The 23,465-nt window shown below is 37.2% G+C and overlaps 2 protein-coding genes across 2 annotated transcripts in view; both read left to right on the plus strand.

The window, feature by feature from the left end:
- LOC140233834 (synaptonemal complex protein 2-like) overlaps positions 1-11,493 on the plus strand; it is a 61,315-nt gene extending 49,822 nt beyond the window's left edge. Inside the window, exons 8-12 of the mRNA XM_072313927.1 lie at positions 1,384-1,561; positions 3,754-3,803; positions 4,779-4,824; positions 9,868-9,975; positions 11,422-11,493. Of these exons, the coding sequence (XP_072170028.1) occupies positions 1,384-1,561; positions 3,754-3,803; positions 4,779-4,824; positions 9,868-9,975; positions 11,422-11,493 (454 nt within the window). The remainder of the gene's footprint in view (positions 1-1,383; positions 1,562-3,753; positions 3,804-4,778; positions 4,825-9,867; positions 9,976-11,421) is intronic.
- Positions 11,426-23,465, plus strand: part of LOC140234253 (uncharacterized) — a 34,511-nt gene continuing 22,471 nt past the window's right edge. Inside the window, exons 1-9 of the mRNA XM_072314313.1 lie at positions 11,426-11,485; positions 12,809-12,984; positions 13,839-13,991; positions 14,893-15,034; positions 17,863-19,089; positions 19,788-19,872; positions 20,102-20,196; positions 20,596-22,346; positions 23,133-23,218. Of these exons, the coding sequence (XP_072170414.1) occupies positions 12,904-12,984; positions 13,839-13,991; positions 14,893-15,034; positions 17,863-19,089; positions 19,788-19,872; positions 20,102-20,196; positions 20,596-22,346; positions 23,133-23,218 (3,620 nt within the window). The 5' untranslated portion in view covers positions 11,426-11,485; positions 12,809-12,903. The remainder of the gene's footprint in view (positions 11,486-12,808; positions 12,985-13,838; positions 13,992-14,892; positions 15,035-17,862; positions 19,090-19,787; positions 19,873-20,101; positions 20,197-20,595; positions 22,347-23,132; positions 23,219-23,465) is intronic.

Genomic DNA, 23,465 nt, shown 5'->3' on the forward strand with positions numbered 1-23,465 from the left:
GAAGTTTCCTAACTTCGAGGTTAAGGGCTCCCGTCTGAACGTAACTAGAGAGAGAGGGAGAGAGAGAGTGGGAAAGACGGAGAGATCAGAGCGGAGAGAAGGAGATTGAGGAGGAGAGAGAAGCAGAGAAAGTTGAGCTGCTACAGAACCATTTAAGGTATCCAAATGAAACTGGGCATACATATTTATGAGTGAACGAAGCTGTGTCTCAACTTTTGAGGGTGCACACTCAAAGTCAAAGGTCAAGGTCAAATTTCTAAAATTTCACTTTCCCCCATATCTCTGCAATGCCTGAAGGTATTCTCAGGAAACTTGGTGTGTACATGTATTACCAAATAAAGATTCTGTTTGAAAAGATTTTGGCCATGGGGTCAAGGGTTTGGAGGTCAGGGTTAGAGGTCAAGTGAAAATACTAAAATTTTTCTTTTTTGTCCATGTCTCATCAATGGCTCTAGGTACATATCATCATGAAAGTTTAAATAGTACATATGCATGTACTTAGCAGTGGTTTGAGAATTCTGTGGTCATGGGATTATAGGTCAAGGGTCAAAGGTCAGGTTAAAATGCTAAAATTTGACTATTTAATGCTGAACTAACACTGTTTTTCTCATACCCTGGAGATTACCGGTATTCAAGTATACACTTACTTAAACTAGATATATACATGTATAACTGCACAATGTATATATAACTGCAGTGAAAGGTTTGGGCCATTGGGTCAAAGGTGAAGTGAAAAGGATAAGATTTCACTTTTTTTTTTTCATTTTTTATTTTGAAAAAAGCCCAAAGTATTGTCATGAAAATTGGATATACTAGTTATAGTGAAAATCTGAAGAAAGTTATGCGCCATGGAGTCAAAGGTCCAGTGAAAGTGCTCAAATTCCTAAATACTATAAACCTTGTTCAAAGAATGTAAAGCTGTTTGTTATTTAGTGTGCTCTGTCTACTCTGTTATGAGGGATACTAGTGAATGAAAGTTAGTCAGTGTGGTGATGATTTCCTTTTTTTTTCCCCTTATAAGGGAGTTCATGGTTGTGATTTGCACATGTGCAAAACAAAGGTCAAATGAGAATGTCTGTGTATTTGCCACTGACTTTAAAATGTAAAGAAGTCTTGCGCAACTATAAGAATATGAATTATGTCAGTACAATGTATGTGTTTCCGACTAAATTAGAATGTACAGGTGTAAGTCATTCATCAACACTGTTTATAGCAAAATCTCTCCATGCCTTTTATCAACATTGATTTGATAGAAGATGCCATGCTTCAACAAGGAATTCTTGATCACAACACATGTCCATGTTATTTCAAAGTCTGTGGTGTAGGGGTCAAATGAGACATGCACTAACCATGAACTCCCTTATTGTCTCGATGCCATTACAGGAATGACCTAGCCAAATACCTTTACACAGCAGGGGACTTCGAAATGCAGATTGCACTTACAGAAACCCTTGCAAGACTTGTGAAGAAGAGTGAGAGACACAAATACTGTGCATTGTGGTTTCCTTCCCTGGCTGTGGGCAAGGCATTCCTAGACATTCAGGATGAACAGTTTGACTCAGTGAGTATTGCACCAGCAGGAAAAGGCGATTTCTAGATATGTGCTCATGATGAACTGTAAGGAAGGAGCATGAACAAATTAGATACTGTCATAAGAGTTTATGGTAAGATGTCATATAATTGGTAGCAATTCTTTTTTTCTTTGTGATCAGTAATTACATTTATATTTATATCCCCACCCACACATAGGCCTAGTGTGTTTGGGGTATATAGGAATCACTTTGAGGTCCGGTGGCCAGATGGTTGGTTGCAAAATCTTGTGGCTCGAGCTACTCTTTCTTTTTTTGAGCAGTTGATCTAAATTTTGGCATGGGTGACTGCTATCATAGGTAGATGTGCAAGAGACACCTTTTTGTCTGTGTGGGGTAGTACATTACCATGGTAATGACAAATTCATAAAATTAGGCAAAATGTTGTGGCTCAAACTACTCTCATTTTTTGAGCAATTGACCAAAAATTTGGCATGTGTGACTGCTATCATATGTAGATGTGCCAGATACCTTTTCCATCAGTATCACGAAATGCATTGCCATGGCAATGGCAAATTTATGCAAAAGTCACACTAAAAAGTTTAAAGCAATTCAGCTGAAATTTGGCACACGCAATGTATGTGGTGTGTAGTTTGTCCAGGACACTTTTTTCGTGAGTGTTAAGGAATCTATTGCCATGGCAACAGCAGTATTTATACAAATCTTTATACAAATCATGCAAAAATATGTGAATTGACCAAACTCCCTCAGTTTTTTAGCAATTGACCTAGAATTTGTCATGTGTGACTGCTGTCATAGGTAGATGTACAAGACACCCTTTTCGTCTGTATGGAGTAATGCGTTACCATGTGGTGTGTAGTTTGTCCAGGACACTTTTTTCGTGAGTGTTAAGGAATCTATTGCCATGGCAACAGCAGTATTTATACAAATCTTTATACAAATCATGCAAAAATATGTGAATTGACCAAACTACTCTCAGTTTTAAAGCAATTCAGCTGAACTTTGGCACATGCACTCAATGTAATGTGTATTTGTGCAAGACACCTTTTTTTTTCGTGAGTGTTAAGAAATCAGTTACCATGGCCACAACAGTGTTTATTATACAATTCATACAAAAATATGTAGATTTACCTAATTCTTTCATTTTTTGAGCATTTGACATGAAATTTGGCGCATGTAACCGGTACTGGACACGGTATGTAGATGTGCAAATTTATTCTTTTGTCATTGTTGAACATTTGTTTCCATGGCAACAACATATTTTGTATGAAAATCATATAAACATATTGTGGATTTAGCTATCTCTATCAGGTTTTGAGCATTTGACTTGAATTTGGCAAATGTGACCATATGAAATTATGCAAACTTCATATTTAATCATTTAAAATTTAAAATAAAAATCACACAAAAATATTGTGGATTGCACTAACTCATGGAAATGAGATTTGACACATATAACCATATCAGTTTTAAGATGTGAAAAACACATCTTTTGTCAGTGTTGAACAATGCATTGCCATGGTAACCACATTTTTTTCAATACAGAAAATTGTGGATTAGGCAAACTCCCGTAGTTTTTCAGCAATTGACTTGAAATTTGACACATGTGATTGCTTTTACTATGTAGGTGTACAAACATCTTTCATCAATGTCGAACAATGTGTTGCGGTGATAATCATTTTAATAAAAGGAGAAAATTGTACACATTTCCAGTGGAATTTGCTCACTGCCTTAGTTTTTCAGCATTTGAATTGAGATTTGGCACTTGTGACTATTTTTTTTCTATGAGCAAAACACTAATCAATGTTGAACAATGCATTGCCATGGTAACATATCTTTCAATGAAGAACATACAAAAATATTGTGGAACTCCTTCAGTTTTAGATGGGGTTATTAATTACATTCAGTTTATAGTTCTAGTTGTTTTTGATGCATTGTTGTGCAGCATTGTGAAATTATATCACTGCAACCTTTTTATATTTAGCAACATGTATTGCTAGTCTTTGATGAAAAAATGTATAATGCTATCTGTAGTCTGAAGTAGAGCCAACCAGATATATAAATGCAAAAGGTACATATTCCTGTCTCTTGTTTTTCACTCTATGTGTTTGTAAGGTATGTTTAGGTGATATTCTTACCTATATTTTCAGACATCTGGATGTATTTTTTTAAAAATATACTGTATGTATATTTTGCCTACCAGGACAGCCGTAGGTTTCTGAACTGCCTAAACACTTCCTGCCCTCAACAAAGGTAAGTATACTTTGGTGGTCAGATATTCATATTAAACCTACAAGAACTTGTAATCAAGCGTGTGATTACACTGATGTCATCAAGTCTATTAATCATCACCAAATTTCTGTACATGCAGTTTCCTGTGAAGGTTACGTTGTAATAGTTAGTGATAATCTTTAAGTGGCCTACATGAGTCAACGACCCTCTACCATATCATAAAATGAGAAACACAAGCTAAAAATGATATTAGTAATATCATTATTTAGCTTCCTGTGCTGTTAGCAAACTGCTTGAATAATTGACAAAGCACAGTCCACTGTTTACCAAGATAAATTAACAGTGTTTTGTAAGTTTGGCGAGCTATTTCTGATTTGGTGGAAGGTTGTGATGAAACCATACTGCCATATAATGCCAGAAACATTTGGACTTAATGGCCCGAATTCACGAAGGCGGTACAAATGAAACCATGGTTTAAACCATGGACAAAAACCATGGAGCGCCAAGTGTCGCACGGAATATTTCGTTACGAAATCAGTCTTTTTGTCGATGAAATGATTATTTTGTAACGAAATGACAACATTTTTTAACTAAATGAACATTTCGTCCACGAAATGATAATTTCGTTAACGAAACGGTCATTTTGTCGACGATATGACTGATTTCGTAACGAAATATTCCATGCGACACTTGGCGCTCCACGGTTTTTGTCCATGGTTTAAACCATGGTTTCATTTGTACCACCTTCGTGAATTCGGGCCAATGAGATTTGGTGATAGGATGGATAGCTTAATGAAATTCAGAGTGAGATTTGCTCTCATAAGCATCGGAAAGCAAGTGTGGAGCCTCTTAGGTAATTGTTCTGATAAGCGAAAGAATTAGAATGCCAGATTCATTGAAAATTCATGGGTTGGAACGAAGAGGGAAAAGCAGCTGACTTATTTGTCAAGATTGTAATGTTAAACTTCATTAGTTTTCTTTGTTTCCTCATTTCAGTGTCATATCTTTTTCCTGCAAGCAAGCATTCTTAGGAAATGCTGAGGTAAGATGGATGTTTTTGGCAAGGCTCGTGAAAAAGTAAAAGAACATTTCCAACATTTTTGTGTTTTTGCATGAAATATCTTGAACGTGTTTAGGTTTAAGGTTTTCATTGTCTTCAAAAACTGTATACACCAGCAAAATAATTTGACTTATATTTCAAGGACCTATAGGCAAATTTTGGCAACAATCACTTCAGCCCACAAAAGTGAGTAATGACATCTAGCCGCGAAGTCGCATTCATTCTCAGCATCTGATATCTAGACAATCCAACGAGGAGAGTGCAGCCAGCTGCTGCGCAAGCACAGGTGCGTGCTGTCCTGCTGCATGGCTGCAAACAGCCTCCGCCGTGGCACAGTACATGCCCAGAGAAACCTGCATTTCACTGCCAACCCCATACAAAACAGGACTAATAATGATAATTATAATAGAGAGACTCTTATAAAGTGCTCATTCTGCCTAAAAAGATACTCATAGCGATGTAGAACAGAGTACATAATGTATCACGTTACAACAATGTCACAGAAGATAATAAGAACGATAAACAATATACTTACATGTATACATACAGGTAACAATAGTCAATTTAAATTAAAAAGGTAGGTCTTGAGGCTCTTTTTATGACCATCAATGGAAGATGATTTTGGCAGGCTATTCCAAAGTTTTGACCATCAATGGAAGATGACCATCAATGGAAGATGATTTTGGCAGGCTATTCCAAAGTTTTGGGCCCATGTGTGAAAAAGTACGATCCCCCCCCCCCCCCCCAATTATGCTTGATTTGAGGTACCTGTAATTTTAGCGAGTTTGATGAACAGAGATTTCGTGGTGGTTGGTGAAGATGAGTATTTTGAAAGTAGGCGGGTCAAATTTGTGCAATGTACGGTAAACAAGAAGAAGAATCTTGAAGTTAATACGTTTTTCTACAGGGAGCCAGTGTAGGGACCGAAGTATTGGGGTGGTATGCACAGTTTTCTTTGTGAAAGTAAGTAATCTAGCAGCACAATTCTGAAGACGTTGCAGTTTACCGAGTTCTTTTTGTGGAAGGCTGCAAAACAAAGAATTGCAGAAATCTAGACGAGACGAAATAAGAGCATGCATCAGTTTTTCTGCTGCTGATCTAGTTAAATATTTCCGAATTGAGCCCAGGTTACGCAAATGAAATCTTACCGATTGGGATACATATGAAATGTGGTCTTTGAATGTCAGATTTGCATTATTAAAAAACAACACCAAGATTACGAACTTTGTTCGAAGGCTTGATATTACTATTGCCAATTCTAACTTAACATGTATCAGAATTCACTTTAGACAGCATCTGTTTGGATCCTATCAGAATAAATTCTGACTTACTGTCATTAAATTTCAGACCATTTCTTTCCATCCATGCCTTAACATCATCAATACATAATTCTAATCGTTTTATGGCTTCAGATAGATCAGTCCTGGTTGGTGAAAAAGATACAAATATTTGTATATCATCTGCATAACAGTGATATTGAATGTAGTGTCTTTCAAAAAATGTGCCTAATCCTCGAAAGATACAGAGAGAACAGAAGTGGTCCACCTATAGCCCTTGCGGGACACCGCAAGTAAGTGCAGCCGGATCAGAGTTACTGTCATTGATCTTTAAACATATTGTGAATGGCTGGTAAGGTAAGATTGGGACCACTCTAAAGCAAGTCCTGTGACACCAACGGATCTGAGAGTCTGGGTGAGAATTGAATGGTCCACAGTATCAAAAGCTGCCGACATATCAAGTAAAACAACTGCAGTGATATTCCCAGCATCCATCTGTCTCAAACATTGATCAGTTAGGTCAGTAAGTATTAAATGTCTCTACACTATGATCAGGGCGATACGCTGATTGGTGGCTATATATCAAGAAAATCATTCTCCTGCAAGTAGTCTCGTAGGCGTGAGAAGGAAACATGTTCCATAACTTTGCTAACAAATGGCAGGTTTGAAATTGGTCGATAATTGTGTAACATGTTCTTATCCAAATGAGGTCTTTTGAGGGTTGGAAATATATCACCGCTGTTTTCAATTCACTTGGCACAACACCTGCTGCAAAACTGCCATTTATTATGCTCGTAATGGCAGGGCCCATCACCGATACACATTTTTTAATCAGATCCGTACAAAAGGGGTCCAATTCACATGACTTATTTGGAGACTTCATAATCATATTTTTAACCTCAGTTACAGTGGTTGGATTTAGTGAGTCTAATTTTGAAGTGGTTGCAACTTCAGCTTCAGTTTTAACCACATGGACACACGGTCAGGACAAGTGCATATTTGCTATCTTATCTAAGAAAACTGATTAAACTGGTTTGCCAATTCTTTGAATCGTGCTCAGGTAGAGGGGATGTCTGTTTTCTGCCAAGAAGCTTGTTTACAACTTGAAAGAGTTTCCTTGTGTCTCTTCCACAGTCATTAACTTGTTTGGAGTGATATTCAGTTTTCGCTTTCCTGAGTAGTGAACGGACATACTGACGTTGTTTACAACTGCTGAAATTTCACTTTATCAGCTTTGAACTCAACTACTGTACGAGCTGAAATTTTCGTGGTGGTTTTATTTTCGCGAATTTCGCGAATCGCCTTTGAACCGCGAAAATAACAACACGCGAAAATAACGCGCAAATAACTAAGTTCGGTTAGACCCTCGCAACCGCGAAATTAACAACACGCGAAAATGTCCGCCAAGTAGCAATTCGTGAAAATATCTGTACGCGAAAATTTCAGCTCGTACAGTAACCTATGGTTAGTTCACTATTTTCTCCTTGGGAGAGAAAAACAAACAAACTTTGTAGTTACCCCATAATGACAATTTCACATGAAAAACGAGGCAAAAGCCGGTCCTGTAACATTTCAGCCTATTGATCTTAGCAGGCACACACACAAAGCGCACAAATTATCCACTGTAACATGTAGTGCTTCGTGGGCTTAGTTATTATAACGCTACATGATTGCTAATGTACGTAAGCCCGCAATGACTCCCTGTGGCCTGCATAGGCCTATTATGCATGGATACATGTAACTTCACACACACTGCGGTACACAGTTTACATGAATGTGCACATGTGTAAATGCCACTAGCAATCATTAGGGTGAAAAATTGAAGAGCCAATTTGTTTTGGGGTTTTGTTTTTTTTTTGTATTTTCTCTTCAGAATTTACCAGTTTGACATTATCAAACATTTGTGACATGAAAGTCAGGATATGGCAATTTTCTGAAAATGACATGACCTTATTCCCTTACTCTTCCACTTTATTTTCATATATAACATGACTTCTAAAAGTACTCAGTTGTGGAGATATTGATGAATTTATTCGCACATTTTGAGTTGTTTAGAAAATCAGCATTTCGAGAAAACTGCCTTAAAAAGTTTTCCTTCCAACACTATCATGATCAAGGGGAGGCAAGACATTTTTCACCTCTTGACAATAGAAGGTATGCTCTTAAGCAACCTCCGTGATGTTCATTCAAGTTTAGCGCCAGCGGTCTATGCATGACCAATCAGTAACCAGGATGCCACGCACTGACCAATAAGATCACTCCCTTGTTGCTAGGGGCGGAGTCCAGCTGCAGCGCTGCATCCAAAATTTTGGACACATTTCTGTTCCGTTGAAAGTCAGAAAATCATGGCCCAGAAAAACATTGAATTCTTGCCTTTCCTGTCATCATTTAGCTTCGAAATTTTGGCAGATGATAGACAATACATTAGACTACAAACTTATACCAAAATGAAAATCTGATCGTTTTGACTAATTTTGATGATCTGACTTCAAACTTGATTTTCTCGGCTCAGCCGTCAGTGACTTTAGGATCCTTTTGTTGTGGCGGGTCACATGTAGTTCGCTTTGGGAGAGTACCCTGATCAGCCCTGGTTACTACTCTAACTATAGGTTTCTTGATTTGAAAGCTGATAAAGTGAAATTTCAGTGGTCCTGTTTTTTACGGAGTAGGCAGTAAAGTGCAGTTTTCTCTGGGTTTGTGGTACATTGCCATGCTGGAAGCTGGTTGAAGCAGTGCAACAGGACGTCAAGATATATACCACTGCTTGTGCGGCAACTGGATTGACTACTTAGCAGAGGCTGAGCCTGATTGAGACTTCATGGCTAGACATCTTCACAATTATGAAAGTGTGCCAAAGGTGGTGAAAGTATAGACACTTTTATCAAATCAAGGAAATGACATCTCAGTCGAGGATGACCACAAGGAGTTACATATTGTAGAGATGTATATTTTAGTGTACACATGTCAGCCTAAAATGTGCTTGTTAAAAGGATTCCACATTAGGGAAACATGCTACAGTTGCTAAACTGTATGTGAAATGTATTTTATGAATCTGAATTTGTAAGAGTACTTTGTATACATTGTATTTCGCAAGAATATCTGTTGTACTGTATAAGCTGTAACTTGTGCGTACAGATATTTTTGCAAATGAGGTCACAGACATTTTTGTGAGATGTTTTTGTGAATGACAATGAGGCTGTCATAAGTGCACTGTTACCTTTACCACATGATGACATTTTTGCGTGCTAAATTCGCAGTCCAGCAGTGATTTGTGAAATTCGCAAAAATTAAACCCTTGTGAAAATAACAACTTATACAGTAGTGCATTTGAACTTGCAAAACAATTTCATGTGGTGTTCATTTTTCAACAAATTTGTCAACTTGAAAAATTCATGAAAGATAATGTGTAAAAAGTATTTTGTGAATTTTTTCATCAGAAATTACATGATGACAAATACTGTATGTGTTACCCCTTTGCGAGGAGCAGAGCTACTGGTATCCCACCTCAGAGAGGATATAAATTACATTTGTGCTATGGGAGGCAGTAGTTTGCTAGTTGGTGATTTCTTGAATGTCAGTCAGCATGCAAAACTCATGCAAATAAAACTTCACAGAAATATAATAGTAATTGATTGGTAGAACGCAAAACTTATTGAGATCTTGTATTACAGTAATTGTGGTGTGAGCAAGCAGTGATTAGATTTCTACCCAAAAGAGCAATCATCAATAAGGAATGTTTTATGTGCAGCTCAAGAGTCCCAATGATGAGAACCTGAGTGAGTTTTGGGTGGACTTCAATTCTGCCAGTCACTCTATCACTATGTATGTGGCTGATGAGGAATCAGATGCAGAAGAGGTAAGATGCACAAAGTACCTTATGTGCTTGCAGAAAAAGATACAAATTTCCCGATGGTGTTTGTGACTGGTTACCCCAGATGCTTGATGACTGTCGCAAAATTGATGTTTCATTAGTTTTCTTGACCCTTATCTTCCAAGTGATATTTTATTCATTACACCTTATTTTCAAAAAACTACAAAAGAAATGCAAGCAAAGCTGGCCACCAGATTTTATTGTCTTGAGATAAAAGACTTTGAGTGGTTAAGATGCTTGCGGATCATGCAGGAGATTAACAGTTGTTTTGTCATGGCAACAAAATTCTTGCTTAATCCAAAATGCTGTAGTAACATACTCTGCACAAACCAAAAAGTTTCATGTTCCCTGGCATTTTTAGACTTAGAAATTTGGACTGGAGGTCGTAAAGATATTAAATTCATGATTTCTGAAGAAACTCAGTATTCACCCCATTCACCAAAAATACCTTGTATTTCATGTTTCTTGTCTTTTGAATGTTTTTTTTTTATCCTATACGTGAAAATAGTGGTGGTAAGTCACATAATAAGGTGATGGAAGCCTTATGGTTTATTGTTTCTTACTTCAGAGAAGTTGGAAAGACAATGAGTGCTATCCAGCCTAGTATTTCATGTTTCTTGTCTTTTGAAGGTTTTTTTTTTCGTCCTATATGTGAAAATAGTGGTGGTAGGTCACATAATAAGATGGTGGAAGCCTTATGGCTTATTGTTTCTTACTTCAGAGAAGTTTGAAAGACAATGAGTGCTATCCAGCCTAGATTAACTGAAGGGATAAATAAGAATAATTAAAGAAAATAACTAAAAAATGAAAAAAAAAAGGAATATGATAAGTTCATTGCAGTGCAGTGGCAATTCTTGTCATATAGACAACTAGAATACAACTAAATTTAAGATATTTTGTTTGAGGGTGAAAAGGACAGTTGATAACAAGTTGGGCACAAAGATAAACCTAGTAATAATGCTATAATTAAACAATAAAAGCATTTAACTGGTTTTCTCTTGATGTCATTTATTCAAGTTCTCCAGCATGGGCAATGTGAAAAAAGAACCCAAAACTTCTTGCCAATTTTCCAAATCAAGAAATATAGCACTAATTTGACACTCTTGCACATATTTTGATTGTAACTCATGAAGGAACACATGAAATGACATCTTGGTAAATGTCTTTATAATTGAGTATGTTCTCACAGATGGATCTGTGATAGCATTTCTTACACAAGCTAACCAAAGCATCAATTTAAGTTATTTGAAAAAAAAAAAAAAAAAAAATATATATATATATATATCGTTCATAGTAACTCGCTTCAAATGATGCTGTGGTATGTGTGCTTCCAAGAGCAACTTTCTGACAGTTTTGATCAGTACTGAGAAGAATGAGGGTGATCAATTTGTTTATAAACGTACACATACACTGCTGTCCTTTTTCATGCAGGAGAGCGGTCTCTGGGAAACTGTGACTTATCCTGTGGAAAAAGTTGTATCCTATTCCATCCTCAGTGAGTAGAAGTGATGATTTTCTTGGCTCTTTATCATGCATATCTAGACTCTTAAGTAAAAATCTAAGAGTAGATTAATATCTTATACAGTGTTAAGTATATAGGATCGCAAGCATATCACTTGCTTCAAAAGTTAATTCTTTGGATTCTTGTGCCCACATTCTAGTATCATCACCTTTTGGACACTGTAGGCTTCCTTTGTTCCTCATAGTGGTCTGCAATAAGTATCCTATACTGTAAGTGTATATGCCATATATTTTTAGAGTATAATATTTTGCCAAGTGGGACTTGTAATACACTTTGTGAGTATTTGAATTGTCATTGGAAACTACCTGATGAGGACATGTATATTTGGATTATTGAGAAATTTAGTAATTTCCTACCTTGGAGTTGATATACAATGCATTTGTATTATGAAAGGCAATATCTAGGAGACCTGCCGAATTTATGAATGAAGATTGACTTGTGAAATTCGTAAACAAACAAATCAACTCATATGCAGTAGTTAAAGGAATTAATTCCTTGTTGTAAAATCAAGAGTTTGCTGTATACACCATATAGTCAGCGAGTCTGAATTTTTGCTAACTAGGACTTCCCGACGATTTTGCGAGTAGTCAAATTCGCAATCGTGGAGTACTGTACTGAACAGAGAATTTATGTATACGTTTGTGTCACATTCATATTGGGATCAAAGTCATTATTTTTGCATGTCTTTGATTTCGCAAATAGCACCTAACTTGACAAACTTGCAAAAAGAAAAACCTTACAAAATATTTGGCGTATACAGTAACTGGAAACTCGGGTGATAACATTTAATTATTTCATTTTAAAATTAAAGCATTAATCTATATATCATTACCTCCCCCAAGGAGGGAGGAGGTTAAGTGATTATTGACGTTGGTTGGTCTGTTTGCAAAATAACTCAAAAAGTTGTGTACAGATTAAAATGAAACTTGCATAGAAAGTCGATATTGACACAGGAACTCCTCGTTCAATTTTGGTAGTGATCCAGGAATTTTTATGGATTTTTTGAAGGATTTTTCATCTTTTGGCATATAAAATTTGCTCCTGAATGGACAAAGCAATTTAAAATGATCTATGTTTTGGATTAATGATGAAACTAGAAGAATGGGGGGAGGGTGGAAGAGTGCAAAATTACAACAACAACAAAAAGTGGGGAATATGTCTGTATGGTGTCTTTTTCTTTTTCTAAGTTTACAGTGGCATAGAATGATTTGTACCAGTTAAGTGTGTATTGACATGGTAGCTTCAAGCCATGCCATTTCACAACATTTTGTTGTGCTGTTCAATCTCCCTTCACAGGAACAGAAGATAATGGTTGTAACAAGTTGAAGTTAACTCTGAGTGACCCACCATCGTCATTTCTTGCCTGTACCTCTGGGGAGAAGATAGCCAGCATGATCTTTGAGCCAAAGGATGACTTGCACAAGGCTCTTGCACTCTCCCTCGGCCAGGAAAAACATGTTTCCCCCTCAATGGTAACTTGCCAATGTCTGCAACAAAGTGCTGCTTCTGTACTGCAATTACTTTCCACTTGAGCAAATTTTATTGTAAACTACTAAAAAGCACTTGCTAAGTAAACATGGTATGAGATTATTGTCACAATCCTGCAGTAGCTGCCACATAAATATGTTCTGATATGACAGCGAACACACTTCAGTAGGTAAGAAGTCAAAATAAGTAGAGCAGAATTGACATGGAGGGATTCATACAATAGAAATTGACAGTATTGATTGGCTAGATCTTTCCCATCGAATGTCTGTTTCCACATACTGTAAAACATGTATTCGCAGCACGAAATTTTCGCAAATTTGAGCCAGCGACCTTTTTCATGGCATAAAATTTTTGTGAATTGCCACTTACGATCAATGCATATAGTGTAGACAAGAAATTTCCATGCATTTTGATTTCGCAAATCTTGGCGCTCACAAAATTTGCGAAATTAAAATGCATGCGAACATTCCTTGTTTTACAGTACCTGACTCTGCTTTTTGTGAGGAAGAGCTCCTGAATTAATATCTATATGTCATACCAAATGACTGGCTAGCATATTTTCAAATTCTTGCCATATTTCTGCACATAAGTATTTCTGAGGATGAACTGTGGTTGTGGTTACTACAAGATAACTGCTAGTGGTGATCTAATATGACAATATATCAGTAGTGTTTTAGCCAATTAAGGCTGATTCATTGATTTCATAAAGCAATGTGTAATTTTAACAGCATAAAAAACGGGTCAAATGATGATAAAATAAAAATTGTATTAATTTTATTTTATTTCGTGTATACATGTACTTTCTTGCACATTGTCTTTTTAATTAATTCTATTACAGGAACCATCATTGAGTAGAAGGAGCTCTGTTAGCAAGATCAATGTCCTGGTAGATCGGACCAAGAACACCAGCTGGGGATTGAGCAACATCCCACAGTCTTTCCATGATGGATATGTGGATTGCCCTGGACATGTTGCACAGTCTGTTGAAGAGGTATGTGTTTGAAGGTTATGTAAAAATTGGATCAACTGTTCATATGTCACACTCTTGTTCTCATTTCCAGACATTTTATCTTGTTCCTGTTCCCACAGCATCAACTCATACGGGTACGTGGTATACCAGGTTTCCAAAATGTAGACAAGTGTCTGCATTTGTGGCCTAAATTTATGTTTATTTGTGCTATACTGACCTGAAAATTTATTTTAATCAAAAGATTAGAATTTCTTCTTTCAATATTTGTTAATGTTCTGTATCAAAATTGCATGTATTTTTGTCTAATTCACCTTTTCAAATGTAGTAGTGTGTTTGTTTTGCTATGAAAGTTGTATGAAGACATATAGTAATCAAGACTGAGCTCACTAGATTTTTACTTTTGCTGACCCCATTCGGGTACTGGTATAGTATATGATCTGATCAATATTTCGCATGGTTTGGTGGTACATAAAGTTGACCATAGAAAGGGGAAACTGTATTGCTTGACTGCTTTTGCCCAGGAGGATTACCAACCTGTCCATTCTTTCTCGAAGGACAAGAATAATTGTGGTTAGGGCATTGAGGGTTCTGGAAGAATTGCAGAAGGAACGGGTTAAACAGTTTTCTTTCTTGTAAGATATCAAAGCGGTCAAGGTATAGGAGCTGCTTAGTGAACTTGTAAAGCATTTAACCGTCTAAACTCTATGTCACAGAATTCTGATACATCTAATGATGATTATATTCTCAAGTTTTCACTTTTTCAGGCCAGAGGCAGCATTAAAAGGGCTGACACCATCTGTTGACAGAACATTTCACTTCAGTTCAAAGAGATCTGCTGAATGCTAGCAATTTCACCATAAAATAAAATGTGTGTGTGGCTTAAATTATCTTTATGTATCTGTTTGAACATAAAACCTTTAAGCAGGCCAAAACAAGTGAGGTGGCCATCCCACCTTTGAGGCGGAAAATATCAGTTCCTATTGAGGCTATGACAACTCCTTCCAGGACTTCACTCAATCCTTTGTCTACCTTGAGGACATCTGTGGAAGAGGCAACTCACCAAGGTGTGTTGTTTACTCTCAGTATAGTTTTCCGGATAACATTTTTTATAACATACGTAGTTAATTGAAGTTCATTAATTCAACTGTTCATATACATTGAACTGCTGGTTGTCATTGTTATTATTTACACATTGTTTGTGAGACAGTCTTTATATTTATTCCTTTTATGTGTAAAGGTAAAACATAGTTCCTATATGACTGCAGAAGCTGTCAATTTTTGCTTTGAACTGGAGCCATATGCACAAGATATGTGTGAAATAATGCTGTGCTGACATGGTTCAGGGTAATAACGAAAATGCAAATTATTAGCCAAATGGTATGCTGACAGCATTGCAATCTGAGAACATTTCACATTGTGGTTGCTAAGTATATAATAACATGATTACAATGAAATGCTTATTAAAACGAAGTAAAAATTCAGGTCAAAAGATTATCATCTATGTACATTTGTTCAGTTACAACAAAATTTCGAAATAATGAAAGAAGTCTGCCGGTCCCTATGGCCTTTTTACGACAGGAGGGCACTCTAGTCAACAAATCGGGCCATTGCAGTAGCATTTGATCTTCCAAGCCAGTCAGAGTGAATCACATGCAGCTTTTGGGGAAATATGATTGCTAGGGCATGATTGATAATGTCGTAATGTTCTGCCTACCTGCTATTCTGAATGGGCAGGGCTCTTTAGGAATAAAAACTGCTTACAGCAACTTCTATTGCTTTACAGTCTTAATCCCCAAATTCTCCACAACAACTCATTATCTTGGCAAATTGCGTCAGCCAGACAAGTTTCTTGGTAGCCCTTTTGATGTATAATGCTAGCAAATTCTAAATGGTGGAAGATGTATTTTGAGCCCCTCTGAGAGCTATATGAATAAGACATTATTATTATTATTATTATTATTATTATTATTGTTGTTATATTTTGCCTAAGGGCTTGAAGAAATACTATGATGTAGTTGAATATTTGTGAAAAAATGTGTCACATATGAATCAAAATATGGTAAAGTCAATATCACCCCCCCCCCCAAAAAAAAAAAAAAGAGCAAACAAACCAAAAACATACCTTGAGTTTGGAGCAGGTTTATTGGTCATAGTGGTGTGATGAACCCAGCAACATGCATGTGCAGAAAACCAGGAGAGCACATTGGGGAATTATGCAGCAGTTAGTGTAATGTGATGCAAGTTTGCATCACGAGATTTATAGGCAGATCCAGCCACTTGTGAGCTGATAAAACAGAATTTTTACTTTGACTCACATGAATATTCTCTTGTGTTTCAAGTGCAAGATACTGAATTTTCCCTTCAGCTTATCCAGTATTCGAGTTTGCAACTTCAGCTTAGTCATTTTTTATGCCTCCGCCATGAAGTGGTGCCGGAGGCATTATGTTTTCGGGTTGTACTTCCGTCCGTACGTCCGTCCGTATGTCTGTCCGTCGGCATTCGTTTACGCGATAACTTGAGTAATATTGACTGGAATTTTACCAAATTTGGTCCAAGTATAAAGTATGATGGGGCAATTACTTGATTAGATTTTGGGTGAAATCGGCCAAAGGTCAAAGATCAAGGTCAAATCATTAAATTGTATCTGTTTACGCGATTACTCAAGACTGGATCAAGCAAATTTCACCAAACTTTGAGAATAATGTATGATGGGATAATTACTTGATTAGTTTTTGAGTGAAATTGGACAGAGGTCAAAGGTCAAAGATCAAGGTCAAATCCTAAAATTTATCTGTTTACGTGATAACTCAAAACTGGATGAAGCAGCTTTCACCAAACGTGGTCCAAGGATGATGTATGATGGGGCAATTAGTTGAGTAGATTTTAGTGACATTGGCAGGAGGTCAAAGGTAAAAAGGTCAAGGTCAAATGCTAAAGATGTTGCTATATTTCCCCCCATATCCATGCAATGCCCGAAGGTATTTTCCTTAAACTTAGCGTAGACATGTACTACTGCGTAAAGATTCTCCAGAGAGAGTTTCATGTCATAAGGTCAAAGGTCAGAAGGTTAAAGGTTAGGTGAATATTTTACAATTTCACTTTTCTCGCAAATGGTTCAATGTATCTTCATGGAACTTGGTACATACACATGTACTGACTGGCAGGGATTATCTAGGGAATGTAGGGGTCATGGGTCAATAGTCAGGGGTCAAAGGTCAAGGTCAACTCCTCAAAATTTTACTATTTCCCTCATATACTATTATATGCAATGCTTGCATTAATATTTTTAAAACTTGATTTATTCCCTAAGGAGACTCTCTTGAAAATTTCCAGCCAGAAAGTCAAAGGTTAAGGTCAAAGGCCAGGTTTAAATGCAAAAAAATATATATATTTTTTACTGTAATTTTGCTCTTTCTTCATACCTTGAAAATTACTCAATGCATGAACTTATAACAGGGTCGGTCAGAAGTTAAGTAACAATTCTCAATTCCCCAAATACACGTACCTGCACTCTTAGACAATTATAGCAATCTTAGTTCAAGGAAAGTGAACATTCAAGATATTTCTGACAAACCTGTTATTTCAATGTTTTGTCAGTTTTGTGAAACTGTCGTAACACATTGTGAAGACATTGTACTATACACCTATTGGGAGAATCATGCATTATGGCGGAGGCATCAGTCGCCATAGCGACATTTCTAGTTTTTTTTTTTTTTCTGTACATGAGGGCGTGTGGGAAAGTCAAAACTTTTCTTTTCCAAGTAAGTTGATTTTCAGCCTCATGCTATTTTCATTCTATTGGAGTTTACTGAAGACTTTACATGTTGAAAGGTTAATTACCTTTTAGCAGTCAACACACACCATGACTTCATCTATTGCAACTCTTCGTCAGGTTTTGTTCCACCGAAGACGCCAACAAGAGGTAAAAAAAGTATGAAGAAGGTAAAGACTCCTCTCCAAATCAAAGTATCTGACAAAGTGCAGATATCTTCTGACAGTGACATAGGCAATTCCTCAAAAGCTAGTACAACTCCAAGGAAGGTCTCTGTCTGTAGAGCTACTGTAAGTTGTCAATCCCCACGGTATCAAGTGGTGCAAGAAACAAAGCAGCCAAAACAGGATGATCAAGAATGCCTTGGAATCATAATACTTCCAGACAAAAGAGAAAGAAAGCAGAATGAAGAAATAGGTGAACAGAAAATTGTACAAAGTATAGAGAGTGTGACTGCAAAGGGTGAGGCAAGTTTGGAGAACGTGGAGCAATATACTGAAGAGAAAACAAGGCAAGAAAGGAGGAAAAAGCCCAAATTGGGAAGCAGAGACAAAGCACTTGAAATGATAGGTGAAAGTAGTACCACCCTAGTCCAACAAACAACGCATGATGGAAATGCCTCTGGAGACATTGCCACAAGACCTTACACTCGGTCCCAGAATGAGATAAATCAAGATGTCACTGATGAGCATGAGCACAAGACAAAGGGAAAGAGAAAAGGTGGGAAATCTGATCCAGCATCAAAGTCTTCTGGGAGAGTCACACGTAGTTCATCCAGCAAGAAGTCTAGTGATGAGGCTGCTATTCCAACGACATTACAACAGTCCATGACTATGAATAGCAAGCAAAGGAAAGGAAAGAAATTCAAGCTGTACTCTGACACCACAATATTGATGGCAGAAACCATTGATCAAGAGCAGCAGCAGACAGAAATGACAGAAAAAGGAAGAAAAAATAAAAGACAGAAAAGGGTGAGTCAAAACCAGACAGACCAAGGACAAGCTACTCTAAGAAATGAAACAGATTTGTTGCTTACTTTGAAAGGAAAGGAAAAGAAGACAGAGAAAAGTCAAAGAAAATGGAAAAAAGGCAAGAAGGAGAAGCCATCCAGTGATCCATGTCAAAATACAGGCAACGTGTCAGAAGAGAACCGAGTACCAATTAAGATGTCAAAAGAAAAACCCACCAAAGGGGTCATGCAAAGTGATGTTGAGAGGTACAAAGACAGCAAACTGACAGCTGATGACCTAATGAATGAACCTGACTCCCAGGATAAGGATGAGTCTTATCTCCCACCACAGATTGATGAGAACAGTGCAGCTCATGCCCTTGCTGTGGAACATGCAGGTAAACTTCCATTGAGGGAAATGATCTAAGATTTATATTTTTCATGTTGCACATCTGCCTTCTATGCAGTGTATGAACACAGAAACTGTGCTTTGGTGTAGACATTGTGTCCTGTTCCTCTAAGGGCAGCCATTATGGGGTACTACTGGTCTCCATCATTTGTGGTTTCCAGTATAATAAAGAGAAGCTTTTGATGGAAAGAGTAAGATAAACTTGTATGTATAGGCTCATAACCATTCATTGATGAGCTGGCTTATATTGTCCAATTTTTCAGGTCATTTTGATGTTCCTTTTTACCGATCTGTAGACCAAAATGACATTGACATTGACCATATATGGTATTGATTAGGAAGATGAGCCGATAAATATTTGCTTGGAAGTATATGTGTAGTTCAGAAAGTTCACACCAATTTGAAGGAAGAAAATGTAATGTTAACTTACACTCTTGATGGTTAACTAGTGTCACGTCAATGGTCTCATCTCTCCCATATCAGCATTGAATACACTTGGAGCCTCAAACAACTTGAAATTATTATTTGTTGTACACTTACATGTGTTGTGACTCTTCTTTTCCAAGCAAGGGGAACACGCTTAGAATTTCATCTTCACCATACACAGTATGAAATAGATAAGTTATAAGATGATTATTGTAGGTACTTGCTTAAGGTTTGCTTCATTAATGTTCATTTATTTTACAGGTTTCTTGATTCCTAGCTCAGTTCCTGATGAAAGATGTACAGATATCATTCCTGACTCCCAGCCAGTGACAATGACCAGAAGAAGGTAGGAACCAGCTTTTTATTTATTTATTATTATTATTTTTTATTTTTTTTTTTGGGGGGGGGGGGTTAATCACAAAGTTTTATCTAACAACATGTACTGTTCTTCTGACAAGAATCTGTCTTTTCATGTTCTCCCACCACTGCCACTTGGAAAAAAAAAAAATCTTTTTCATGTGTATTGACTCATTGTCAACATTTCTTGACTTGTTCTATTTATTCTACTTTTGTAGTGGAAGGTTCCCTAGCCCTTTTCTTAGTGATATAACCGAAGAGAGCACCATTTCAAAAAGTACTCCAGGCAGAAAAAGCAGTGATCTTGCATGTGGTAAGCCAAAGTTTGCATTCCATTTCCATTATCAACTGACACTTTATAATCTCATAATGTCATGCACATTCCATTCTATAAATATGAGTATGGTGATAAAGATGTTTATTCTGAAAACAATAATGATGATGAAAATAAAAACACGGTCAACCGACAACGATTCTAACAGTATGATGCATGTGTGTTGTATGCTTGGTATCTGTATATAATAGCCTCATTTTATTTTGTATGTCATTTCTGTAATTCATTCAATGTCATTTGCATTTCAGGTAGCAGACATATTATACATCTAAGTATAGGATGTAACCTTGAATGTTAGTGTCTGGTCTGCCATCAAAGTTAACATTCAACTGAACAATCCTAAAATTTGTATTGATGTGTCTCTCCCATGTCCTGCAGGAAATGTTCCAAACTTGCTTATAACCAGAAGCACAAGCAGGCCTCAGAGTGCAGATGCAGACTCTACCTCTCATCTTGATGATGGGAAAGATCCCTACTCCTTTGAAGAATCATCAAATGCCAGCAGCAGTGCACTCTGTAAGCACAAAAACAAAACACATCACAACAGCACACATACTAGTGGAGATTCTAAGAAAGTGAGGAAGGCACATAGTAAGCCACTCAAAAATTTGAGTGAGGGAGAGAAAAACAAGGACTTAATCCCTTTCTCAGAGCTACACACAGAGAGTAACAGTCAGAATGACTTCACTCCACAGAGTCACAAGGTCAGTAAAACTCTGAACTGTGAGTTTCATGTTGAGAGAAATCAAACAAGTAGACAGGGGAAGTCTCGCCTTTCATCAAAAATAAGAATGACTGGAAAGCTTGACGGCAGTGATGAGCAAATCGAGAGTGAGATGAAGAAGAGCTCTTCTCGTGAAGATGCCATGGAAGAGGTAGAAAATGACCAAGATATTCTTCCTGACATTGAGGTTGCAAGAGAAGTAAGCCAAGTGACTGAAGCATATCAGGATACTGACATCAGTCAATTTGTGAAATCTATAATGCAAAGTCTTCCAAAGCAGAAGGATTGTGTGAGTTTGCTGAAGGAAAGCCTCCATGACAACAAACAATCCAGCCCAAAAACAGAGACTCGTGATCAAGACAAGAAGGATAAATGCAAAGGTGGCAGAAAGGTTAGAACACCTTTGCATAACACAGAGAAGGAACTTGATCCTGACAGGAATGGAGGTGATTCAGTGACACATGCTGCAATCGATGGTACTTTGGCTGCTGTAACTTTCCATGAGACAGGAAGAAGGAGGAATCTCACCTTAAAAAATGCACATGACAATGAACAAACTGTCAGAGAAAGCCAACTGGCAAACAATGTTGAGATTGACAAACAGAAATTACTTCCTCAGTCAGTCAGTCAACAGAAAGCCAGAAAGAAATATGCACACAGTGAACTTTCTGATACGAAGCTGAAGAAAGGATCATCGGCCAGAGAAGATGATAAGAATATGACAGAGGATAATAGAAGCAACGATAGTCTTTTGACTGCACACATTGACAGCATATTAGAAAGCACAAACCAAGTTGAGGAAAATTCATGGCATACCGACAGCAATGCTGATTTCATGACTTCCGGTAGATCATATGAAGAGCTTAGCCAGGAAGAGATTGTCCAGAAACAAGTAGAGGATGTCACTTCTAGACGGAGCAAGATACTGGCAGCTCTTGAGGACAGCACTTCAAATTTTCAAGGTATCAGTGGTGAAATCAGAGGAGACATTGATAGAGAAGCTAAAATCAAGCAGCTGGGGAAGAAGTCACGAAGGGAAAGGAAAGTAGGAGAGGTAGAAGGATCAGAAGAGCCATCCACTCTGAAACCTAGAAAGTGTGACCACAAATCCAAAAATGATATGCCAGAGGAGCCATATGCTGTTCAGTCACCTGGAAACACTACCCAGGGCAGATGTAGGAAAACAGCAAAGGCAGAGAGTAGAGGAATAAGAAGTATGCAAGTGAATGAACTGTCCAAAAATGACCAAAAAAGGTCCACGGAAAGAGCAAAGCATAGAACGCACTTCGGACCTCATATTGAAGAGTTTGATACAGAAGACACTGGAGTGAACCTTTCAGGCCTAACAACTGTTGATGATGCAGCAACTGAAGCCTCAGTTGAGAGTTTCAGAAATCTGTGCAAGGTAGTTGATTGTTCCATTGATCTTCTTTTTTTTAATGTATTCACAGACATAATTCAGGATAATTGTAAGTTGGTGATGTACGTGAAATGAATGTATGGATATGAAAATATAATTTGCATCTGTAGAGCTTACCTTTTTTTTTTTTAGAACTACAGGGACCTAATGGCCCGAATTCACAAAGGTGGTACAAATGAAACCATGGTTTAAACTATGGACAAAAACCATGGATCGCCAAGTGTCGCATGGAATATTTCGTTACGAAATCAGTAATTTCGATGAAATGATGATTTTGCAACGAAACAACAATGTTTTGTAACTAAATGAACATTTTGTCCACAAAATGGTAATTCCGTTTACGAAACGATCATTTTGTCGACATAATGACCAATTTCGTAACGACATATTTCGTGCGACACTCGGCGCTCCATGGTTTTTGTCCATGGTTTAAACCATGGTTTCATTTGTACCACCTTCGTGAATTCGGGCCTACATGTCATTTTACTCTTTCCTTGCTAATTACTGCTTACTGCTTTCATTCAGCTTGATTGAGTTCCTGATTCTCTCATTCCTCTTCTGCTATCTTTCTACTTTCATCCCTGTTAACATGTGCTTATATATAGCATGGTGATGTGAGTTGCTCCAGAGTATCATTTGGTTGATTATTAAAGTAAACCTTTTTTTTTTTTTTTTCATTCTTCATTTCACTCGACAGGGAATCCTGCAATAAAGTATGTGTGTAAGATACGTGCATCAAATTATAATTTTTCTTTATTTTTCAATTCAAAGAACTTCCTGAAATCATCTGGGAAAAGCATTGCTGCTGGGAGAAGACGACGTAATGTCCCGAGAGTAGACTACACAGAGGTTGACAAGTGAGGAAAATATTACCATACTTTATTCATATCTTCATAAGATAACTGTTACATGGTGAACAACAGTCTCATCATTCGATATATGTTGTGCATGTTTTACATCGGATTGTGCTGCTGCAACTTCTTGGTACTAAAAAAAAAGAAAACTAAAATAATTTTTTTGTATGGGTTAAGAAAAAATGTCTGGCAATGAAACACTAAAAGTACAAGCTGATATCAAGGATTCAGTACAGGGACAGTGTTTACA

This window comes from Diadema setosum, chromosome 10 (assembly GCF_964275005.1).
Source record: "Diadema setosum chromosome 10, eeDiaSeto1, whole genome shotgun sequence".
Lineage (NCBI taxonomy): Eukaryota > Metazoa > Echinodermata > Echinoidea > Diadematoida > Diadematidae > Diadema > Diadema setosum.